General features: G+C 44.4%; 1 protein-coding gene across 1 annotated transcript; it reads right to left on the bottom strand.

Moving 5' to 3' along the window:
• Positions 1-5,554: 5,554 nt before the first annotated feature.
• Positions 5,555-9,877, bottom strand: RPL22L1 (ribosomal protein L22 like 1). Its single transcript, XM_075268711.1, has 4 exons — positions 9,838-9,877; positions 8,860-8,967; positions 7,412-7,533; positions 5,555-5,731 (listed from the first exon to the last, which is right to left on the bottom strand). The coding sequence occupies exons 1-4, from the start codon at positions 9,844-9,846 to the stop codon at positions 5,590-5,592; spliced, it is 381 nt and encodes a 126-aa protein (XP_075124812.1). The 5' UTR covers positions 9,847-9,877; the 3' UTR covers positions 5,555-5,589.
• Positions 9,878-10,869: the final 992 nt, after the last annotated feature.

The following is a 10,869-nucleotide window of genomic DNA, read 5'->3' as shown; positions in this document are numbered from 1 at the left end:
CCTGGTTGATATACTGCTTCCCCAGCAGGCCACACCGAAAAAGATGGCTGAGGCAACCACAGAGTTGAAGAAGGCCCTAAGAAGTGTCCCCTGGACTCCGAAGGCCCTCAGCCTCCTGAGCAGGTAGAGTCTGCTGTGGCCCTTTCTGTGCAGCGCCTCCAGGTGATCAGCCCAGTCTAGTTTATTATTGAGGAGCACGCCCAGGTACTTATAGGTCCTGACTATCTCAATACATGTTCCTTGGATCTCCACCGGGGTCGGAGCACCTCTCCGTTTACTAAAGTCCACCACCATCTCCTTGGTCTTCCCAGCATTAATCCTGAGCTGGTTCTGCTGGCACCATTCAACAAAATCCCGGTTTAAGTCTCTGTATTCCCTATCATCGCCATCAGTGATAAGGCCGACTATAGCAGAGTCATCGGAGTACTTCTGTAAGTAACAGCTGGATGAGTTGTGCCTGAAGTCAGCAGTGTACAGTGTGAAGAGGAATGGGGCAAGAACTGTACCTTGAGGTGCCCCCGTACTACAGATCACAGTGTCAGACACACAGTCCTGGGCTCTCACATACTGAGGGCGGTTTGTCAGGTAGTCTAGGATCCAGTTGGACAGGTGATGGTCCACACCACCAAGGTTCAGCTTCTCCCTCAGTAGCCCTGGCTGAATGGTGTTGAACGCACTGGAGAAATCAAAGAACATTATTCTCACAGTGTTCCCGGGTTTCTCCAGGTGAGAGAGAGCTCTGTGAAGAAGGTGGATGATGGCGTCATCTACCCCAATGCCTGGCCGGTAGGCAAACTGGAGGGGGTCCAGAGCGGAGCTCACTAGGGGGCGTAGGTGTGTCAGGACCAGTCTCTCTAGGACCTTCATTAGGTGTGATGTCAGTGCTACAGGTCGGTAGTCATTGTAGCCCATCGGGTTGGGTTTCTTTGGGACTGGTACCACGCAAGATGTTTTCCACAGTTGAAGTACCACCCCCAGCTTCAGGCTCATATTGTACATGTGCGTTATAATACCACACAGCTGGTCACTGCACATTTTAAGAACTCTTGCGCTTATACCATCAGGTCCCCCCGCTTTGTTCGCTCTAATATTCTTCATTTCCTTACACACCTGAGACTCCTGCAGGATCAGATAGTCAGATTGCAGTTGACCGCAGGTCGGTGGGGGTTGGGTCTGTCAGTGTATTCCATTCAGGATCCGCGGAAAGCTGGGTTGCGGCGATTGAGCCCGTCAGTGCCACGTTACACTGACAAGCTTCTCCCTGGAATTTAGCTCTTATAAGAGCTGTTGGTTGTCTTCTCCTTCCTATCCTAGCCTGTCCCTGCCTACCCAGAATCTAAGCCCTAGCTAACTGGACGGAAACCTCCGTCCCCGGTGAATTGCAAGCTCAGAATGACGCGAAGCTGGGCGTCGCTGTTCTTTTAAATTAGAGGTCACATGTTTTCGGCAGCCAATGGGTTTTGCCTACTTTTTTCAACGTCACCGGTGTCGTAGTTCCTGTCCCACCTACCCTGCGCTGTTATTGGAGCAAAAAAGGCGCCAGGGAAGGTGGGAGGGGAATCGAGTAATGGCGCACTTTACCACGCGGTGTTCGATTCGATTCGAACATGCCGAACAGCCTAATATCCGATCGAACATGAGTTCGATAGAACACTGTTCGCTCATCTCTAGTGTAAATGTCTATAGCTGGAGTTCAGCTACAGCCACAAGTGGGTCTTACAGCTGAAACCAGCTCTTGATGTCACCTGCTTAGCTTCTGAGTTGGTGACACTACCATAACGTAGTAGTATGTCATGTTGTTTTAATAGTATGTCATGGAAATAAGTGTCGTATGTCATTGTGTGAGGAGTTAAAAAGGTTTTCCAGTCTATGAAAGTGATGATCTATCAATATCAGATTGGTGGGGTTCTGATACCTAATATCCCCTTTGAAGAGGTCGAGGCCAAAGATCATGTCCGATTTTCACATGGCAGTGCAGCAGCTCAGTTACATTAAAATGAATACCACAGCTTCATGTGTATGGATCCAGTACAGAGTCCATACCTCCCCTGGCTGGGTTCCCACATATAGGAATCTGATGCTACACTTATATGAAATTGGCCTAGGACTACTTAACGTGTGAGATTTGCATTCCTGTACCTCATTTGACTCTAAATGAAGATTAATTTCTATATGGATTAGAGAAATAGATTTCATATTTTATTAGTGAATATTTCCTCTTTCCTGTGTATTTCCAGAACCTGTTTTATTCCAGGGCAAACAGTTTTCACTGGTACTATTTTTGAGTATATAACTTAAAATGATCGTATTCCTGTTTTTGTAATGCAATATGCGTTACTTCCCATACACATAGTGCAGGATTCATCAGGAAAGGTATTATAGCTCCGGAGTCCACCATAACGGACCCAGGAAATGCAGATAGAACTGCAAGCTTTGATATCGAGGGCTGCAATTTTTGCCTTATTTACCTCTCCTTTTAAGTTCCACAATATGAATATGGGAAGAAACTCATTGAAAGTTGCAACTGGGGGTGACCCTAATCCTGGTTGAATGTTATACATTGTTATTAGAGATGAGCGAATAGTATTCAAAACTCTAGTTACGAATACCTCTCTCCAAAGGAATGAATGGAAGCGGCCGGCGCTTAACCTTGGTGTTCGTCCGCTTCCATTCATTCCTATGGGAGCGAGGTATTCGAAACTAGAGTTTTGAATACTATTCGCTCATCTCTAATTGTTAACCCCTTGATACTCTTTTCTACGCCATCCTTGGCAATCCTATTTAAAGCCGGGCCCCATGCAGCGTTTTACAGTCCTGCAAAGTTTCTAGTGAATCCCATCCCAATCCCAGCGGATATGCTGCAATTTCCAAAATCGTTGCGGTTTTGTGGCCAGCGCTGTTTTGCGGTGACCTGCTACATGGGGCATTATCCTAAAGATGAACCATCCAGAAATAGGGGACAATATATTTAAATGGTGTTAGATCTCTAACATAAGCACCATTTTTGTGAATACATCCTGAAGTCAGCATACACTTCGAACAGATTCTAACTATTAGCTGTGTGGTACAGACTTTAACTTGAGATTATTTTTAACTATATTTATTAAAGATTAACCTCTACGTGCATCAAGACGTACATGTACATCGTTTTGCAAGTGGCTAACTATGGCAGCCGCTGTGAAGCAGAGCGCCCGCACTAGCTAACGGGTCTGTGCTGTTTCATACATCTCTGATGAAATGCATTTAACCACTCAGATGCTGTGGTAAATGTTTAACATTCCATCCGAGTGGTTACTTTTAGTTTCCCTATGATGATTGATAATGGGATTTCCCCAAACAGCACAATCGCAGGAGTCATCCCATTACCATGGTAGCGGGGAGCCTTCTTAAGGGTCCCATCCCTGCCATAGTAATGTAACTTCAGAAGTCTACAGAAACAGGCTTGTTACATATGAAGATCACATGTTCAAGCCCCTGGGAAAGAAAAAAATAAAATATAATAATACACCCAAGAGCTCGTTCACATCTGCGCCTGGTCTCCGTTCATACAGGTTTCCGTTTCCTGCACAAAACTGAGCAGGAGACGGAAACTTGCAGGACTCTTTCATACCCATTCATTTGAATGGGTTTGAAAGATGTCCGGCCGTGAGCGCCGTGCTCTCCGCCGTGAAACTGTTTTTTTTTTTGTTTTTTTTTTAAATCGGACACAAGAGTCAAACATGCAGTACTCTGTGTCCGGTTTATATAATAATAAAAAATAAAAAGTTTTGCGGCAGAGATCATAAAACGCTCACCAGCGCACACGTCTGGACCCGGTCTGCATGCAGAAGACGGAAAGCTCAGACTCCGGGCGCTAGTGTGAACCTAGCGTAAGGCTGTATTTGCATGGAGGAATTTGCCATGGATTTGGATGCAGATTTCACCCCCGAATCTGAGAGGCAGTGTTCACAGCAGGATGCGGAAAAAAAAACAAGCGTCCTGTTCATTCTTGCCACTGATACAGTCAGAGTCCACTGCTCGAGAACCCCTGCTGACTAGGCCTATTAGGCTGGTCTTACACGACCGAAGTGGTTTTTGCGGTCCGCAAAACAAATTTCCCTCTAAAAACTCATTCCGCAGATGTCCGTGCCCAACCGCAAAGTTCCGTGTATATCAGTATTATGTGGATCCACAAAAAAAAAAAAAAAAAAAAACACCACAAAACACACGTTGACATCTGCAATTACAGATATAAACAGATGTATGTCCGCATAACTGCACACGCCCATAGACTTGTATGGGACAGTTTGTGCCATAAAAACAAGGCCATTATGGACATGCGGTATACTGTCCAGACCACAGTTACGGCACACCACACCACGGACAAAATCTACGGTGGTCTAAGAGGCTGCATAGAAAACAGTGGGTCCGCAATTTAAAACCCGCAATTGTGGACCATTTGCAGTCTTAAACTACGGTTGTGTGAGACCAGCCATAATCCGGGCCTAATCAGCAGCAGGATACAACAATGGAATGTCAATGCACTACATCAGCATCCCATCACAACTAGACCGCGACGAAAATGCCAGGGGCAGAAAACAAAGAATTCCTATTCATTTCCATTGTGTGAACATACCCTAAAACTTTAAATCACCCCCTTTCCCTAGATCACATATACAAATAAAAGTAAATACACATCAGGCATCCCAAAGTATAAAAATGCCTGAACTATTAACTTACCGTATTTTTCGGACTATAAGACGCACTTTTTTCCCCCCAAATTTCGGGGGGGAATAAAATAGTAAAAAAAAAAAAAAAAAGTTTTAAAAATATATAATAAAAATATGAAATAAATAAAAGTTCTAAATCACCTCCTGTCCCTAGAATAAATATATATAAATATAGATATATATATATATATATATATATATATATATATATATATATATATAAATATAAAAGTAGAAAATCATATATCATAAACCACCGGGTTTTTTTTTCAATAAAAGGTGATCTAAGCAATAGATATTCCCCAAAATGGTATAACTAAAAAGTACTTCTGGCTCCACAAAAAAAAAAAAAAAAACCCACTATGCGTCCCCGTACAGCTGCAGGGTCACCTGTCAATGTGGCCTTGCAGCTGTAGCAAAACTACAACTCCCATATATTAAATATTTTACCAGTTTTTGCTTCAAAATTTTTTTTCCCTATTTTCCTCCTCTAAAACCTCTAAAGGTGCGTCTTATAGTCCAGTGCGTCTTATAGTTTAGGTTTTAGAAATGGAAGAAATAGATATTCCCCAAAATGGTATAACTAAAAAGTACATCTGGCCCCGCAAAAAAAAACACTCTATGCATCCCTGTACAGCTGCAGGGTCACCTGTCAATGTGGCCTTGCAGCTGTTGCAAAACTACAACTCCCATATATTAAATATTTTACCAGTTTTTGCTTCAAAATTGTTTTTCCCTATTTTCCTCCTCTAAAACCTAGTGCGTCTTATAGTCCGAAAAATACGGTAATAACATTTGTCCTATACAGTAAACGCCATAGCAGGAAAAAAAAAAAGACAGCTGAATAGTTTTCATACATTTCTTTATTTTGTAAAGACATTTATTCTTCTGATTCAGACTCATCATCTTGGCTGATCTGGAAGTACCTAAGCTCATAGGTTTCCTTGTCAGAAGCAACTACACGTAGCCAGTCACGCAAGTTGTTTTTCTTCAGGTATTTCTTTGTAAGGTATTTAAGGTACCTAGGAAAAAAAAAAAAGTTAGATTATCCACAAAACCCAGAGTCCTCAATCATATTAATGCTCCAAATCATTCCAAACTTTTCCCAACAGTAATTTGCCAAGGTTAGTGTAAGAAGCTGACATATGGCAACAAAAAACCCCCACATCCCATACACAGAAAAATACTTAGAAGTACTTATGTATGCCTTTTTTCCTTGCTCAGTCAACACTTATGATTTTACATTCATTGTCCAAAGAGTTATAGGAAGTTTACATTTAAACTTCCTTCATGCTGATGGTAGAGCCTAAAAGTGTCAGATCATGGGGAAACAACTTGTACCCTCAGACTGCTGTTTGAAGGGACCTCAAGTACTTCGGAAAGCCATGCAGCTTTAAAAAAATAAATAAAAAATATTTATAACTATACACTGTCTAGTTAGTAGTGGCTTTTCTTAGTCACATCAGCAGGAAAAGCTGCAATACCCTGCACAGCCACTTCAAGTAGTAAAATTAGTATTAAAAAAAAAAAAGAAGTAAAATTCCCATATTTAATAGAACCAAGATGGGAGAATAAACGGGAGAAAAATCTGGCTGGGTGCAGGCTTCTCCTGGGGAAAAATTACAATACTTTAGATGGAGAATGGGACTGAGGACTGAAAAGACACCTACTAGGGAAAAGATTCTGTCCATTATAACTACTGGAGATTTTATTGTGGTTTTATGTTATTTTTTGTAGTATTATACCAGTTGGTTTGCCCACCAATGTCTATCACTGATCTAAAACAATAAAAATTATTTGGACCTTTAGAGAACTTGTGACCCATAGAAGACACTATAATGTTATTGGCAACAATAGGGCAGATTTATTATTTCTTGTACACCAGTAATCTGTCTAATCTGTGCAAAAAAAGATAAACAAAAAATTGCAACAGTTTCTGCACAGCCTATGTCACTTAAAAGGGGTGGGGAAAGAGTGCAGGAGACCAGACCATGGGTCCTGCCAGATGCATTATCAGTTAAACCACAAATCTGGCATAAATGATTAAAGAGGACCTTTCATCAGATTGGGCACAGGCAGTTCTATATACTGCTGGAAAGCTGACAGTGCACTGAATTCAGTGCACTGTCGGCTTTCCCGATCTGTGCCCGGTGTAAAGCGCTATCGGTCCCGTTACCGTAGCGCTTTAGTGTCAGAAGGGCGTTTCTGACAGTTAGCCAGGGACGCCCTTCTGCCCAGCAGCGCCTATCGCGCTTGTACTGTGTGAGCGGGGAGGAACGTCCCCTCCCTCTGCTCACAGTGCTCGTCCATAGACGAGTGTTATCAGGAGGGGAGGGGGCGTTCCTCCCCAGTCTTAGAGCACAGCGCGATAGGCGCTGCTGGGCAGAAGGGCGTCCCTGGCTAAGTGTCAGAAACGCCCTTCTGACACGAAAGCGCTACGGTCCCGGGACCGATAGCGTTTTACACCGGGCACAGATCGGGAAAGCCGATAGTGCGCTGAATTCAGCGAACTGTCAGCTTTCCAGCAGTATATAAAACTGCATGTGCCCAATCTGATGAAAGGTCCTCTTTAAGTAAATTCATGTCACTTATGATCTGGCGTACATTTGTTTCCAGGTATGTGGCCTAGCAGAGGGTGCACTTCATTAAATCTATCCCAGTAACACAATGGATTAGACCATTTTTATCACTGAAGAACTTACCTTTTTGAGAACTGCTTGTCAGACGCCACATTTATCTTGTTCTTTGAACGTTCAATGTGAACAGTATTTCCAAGGTTTCCGGTTTTGCCGTTGACCTTCACCTTTGCCCTTAGAAACTGCTCCTGTTTTATAAAAACAAACATGTAGACACTAGGGAAGGAAACCCTAGGCACAAACTAGGGAAGGTAACCCTAGTTACAGGACATGTTAAGAAAACTGCTTAACGTTATATAAAGTGTTAGCCTACCAATGAAAATAGCACACGTCAAGCAAAACCCAGTTACTAATATAAACCTCACTAAAAATCCTATGATTGAAGTGAAACTACTGCCTTCTAGTGAGAGCTCCAATAGGCAGGTCTACATAGTGACTGTCATGTAAGGCTGGATTAAACCACCACTGAAACCACCAAAAATCAGCAGAAAAAAGATTTCTGCATGGAGGACTCTCTCTTCATTTTTCAATTTTAAAAAAGCGGACACCCAGCAGTCCCAAATGACAGACCACAGAGATAGTGTGAACCAAGCGCAAGCACACGGTCACAGGGCATCTCAAAACAAATAAGCCTGAGCTTCTTTAAAGCTAGTCCCATTTTATAAATCAATAGGCTATGCCATGACCATCAGCAGAATTAGTACTTATGGAAATGATCACCAACCCCAAGAATAAAGGCATTGACGTCATGTTCCTGGCTGCACCAGTAAAGTGTGTGTGTGTGTGTGTGTGTGGGGGGGGTGCTGTGCGGCACCACCAATGTATCCTCTTCTTGCCCAGGATCAGTTGAGGCACCAGAGATTAGGCTCCCACAAATCATCAAGTGACAGCATATCCTAGTATTATGCCCCTCTATATAAAGTCGCAATACCCACTTAAAAGGGTTTTCCAGGGACTGTTATTTTACTACCTGCCCTGGGTTATTACAGCTGAGGGACCTATGGGTTCAACTCATGTTGCATCCCCTGGGTCATGTGATCTGAAGCAGCAGGGTCACTTACGCTGGGTTCACACCAGGGCCTGAACTCCGTTTTCATGCCGAGTCTGGCCGTGAGCATTTTATGCGTTCCGCGGCGAAACCATTTTTTTTTTTTTAAACCGGACACAAAGTACTGCATGTTCAACTCCGTGTCTGGTTTAAAAAAGCCGGTTTCGCCGCAGAGCGCATAAAACGCTCACCAGCGCACACGGCCAGAGACTTTTCAGGCCCATTCAAATGAATGGGATTGAAACATGCCAGTAGGTTTCCGTCTCCTGTCCCTGTTTTGTGCGGGAAACGGAAACCTGCAGAACGGAGTACGGGCGCGGATGTGAACGAGCCTTTAGCCACCACCAATCATAATTAACAGTCCACAGACAACCCCTTTAAACAGTGCAAAGCACAACGTGATCTGTTTACATGCTAATTTATATCTTCTTGACTATAAACCTTATAGAGGTAATACTTGACTTACAAAGTTGACTGAATCAAAGATTCCATCTTCTACAGGATGGGTGAGATCCAGGGTGAACCTCCAGGCAGCCTTCTTTGCCTTTCTTTCTTTCTGCACCTTTTTAACTTTCTGCAAGAAACAGTTAATAGCAAGTTTATAAACAAGATTCAGCACCAAACAGGGCACATAGTCGCAAAATTCAAAGTGCACAGAAGTCAGCACTGTTGGCTTTGCGCCAATTTCAGACGACACAAAAGGTCTTCTTTCAAGCACATATTACCCTGCCAGATCTGTACTGGATCACTGCCCTCCGCAGCAACGCCTGCCTTCGCATACAATAAGAAGTCAGTGTTTGGGTGCAGCAGTCAGATACATCTGATATCTCCACTACCTGACAATCCAATGGAAGTAATTTGCTGATCAGTAGGAATCGGGCTGCCAGGACCCCCAGCAATGAGAACTGGGGTGTTGTGTCTTGTAACCTGATATGAATAGAACAGGACAGACATATACATCCCATGTGCACTGTATTTAAACAGGAACCGCCAGAGATGACAAAACTCCATAACTGGGCTGTCTCTGGCAGCTCTCACTAAAATGAATGACACAGAAGGACACGTCTAACCCACAGAGTCATTATAACCTGGATACAAGACACGTCAGTTCTCACGATCACTGAAGGTGCGGTCTCACCAGACCACCCCCAACTGATCAGCAAAGGAGGTACATTCTAGATATGGGAATTCCCTTTAATACTACTTGCTCACACCACAGTCATCTGAATGGAAGTGCCCTCTACCACGACAGGCAAGTTATACCCGGCCCGACTCTACACGTGTCACCACACTGAAGCGGCGACTCATCTCACTAATAGCACAGCCCCTCGCAACCCAGCAGACACATGTACACGAGTCGCAGACATCGGTCACACAGTTAATTCCAGAACCTAGTTCTAAAAGTAACCGGGAAGGAAGAACTCAGACTGTGCACAGCACTCACCGGCGCCATCTTCTCAGCAAGCGGCTAAGTAAGAAAAGAGGGCGTGTCTAGAGGGCGCCAGGGTTTATATACAGAGCGTGACGTAAGCCCGCCGCCTGCAGCGTGACGTGATTACGCCATATCCGGTCTGCGCTGTGGCCGCATGGTGCTGAGTCAGTGAGCGTGGTGATTAATGGGGAGGGGGCTGATGTGCAGAGCTGGGCGGGTGGTGTATGAATCATGTATCAGGCTGAGGGCTGTCTGCCAGCGAACTACTCGGTTTTACAGGCTATACAAGTATAACCTACCAGCTTCAGCACACTGGGCGAACGACTGTACTAAAAAAAAAAAAATGTCACAGCCATAGTGAGCGCTCACTGTGATACTTAACCATAATGAATGCTGTGAGCCCCCTCACCGTGATACACAACCATAGTCAGTGCTGTGAGCCCCCTCACCGTTATACACAACCATAGTCAATGCTGTGAGCCCCCTCACTGTGATACACAACCATAGTCAGTGCTGTGAGCCCCCTCACTGTGATACACAACTGTAGTCAGTGCTGTGAGCCCCCTCACTGTGATACACAACCATAGTCAGTGCTGTGAGCCCCCTCACTGTGATACACAACCATAGTCAGTGCTGTGAGCCCCCTCATTGTGATACACAACCATAGTCAGTGCTGTGAGCCCCCTCACCGTTATACACAACCATAGTCAATGCTGTGAGCCCCCTCACTGTGATACACAACCATAGTCAGTGCTGTGAGCCCCCTCATTGTGATACACAACCATAGTCAGTGCTGTGAGCCCCCTCACTGTGATACACAACCATAGTCAGTGCTGTGAGCCCCCTCACCGTGATACACAACCATAGTCAGTGCTGTGAGCCCCCTCACCGTTATACACAACCATAGTCAATGCTGTGAGCCCCCTCACTGTGATACACAACCGTAGTCAGTGCTGTGAGCCCCCTCACTGTGATACACAACCATAGTCAGTGCTGTGAGCCCCCTCACTGTTATACACAACCATAGAGATTGCGGTGGACTCT

Source organism: Leptodactylus fuscus, chromosome 3 (genome assembly GCF_031893055.1).
Source record: "Leptodactylus fuscus isolate aLepFus1 chromosome 3, aLepFus1.hap2, whole genome shotgun sequence".
Lineage (NCBI taxonomy): Eukaryota > Metazoa > Chordata > Amphibia > Anura > Leptodactylidae > Leptodactylus > Leptodactylus fuscus.
The sequence above is the reverse complement of the archived record's forward strand: the minus strand, read 5'-3'. Positions and strand labels throughout refer to the sequence as shown.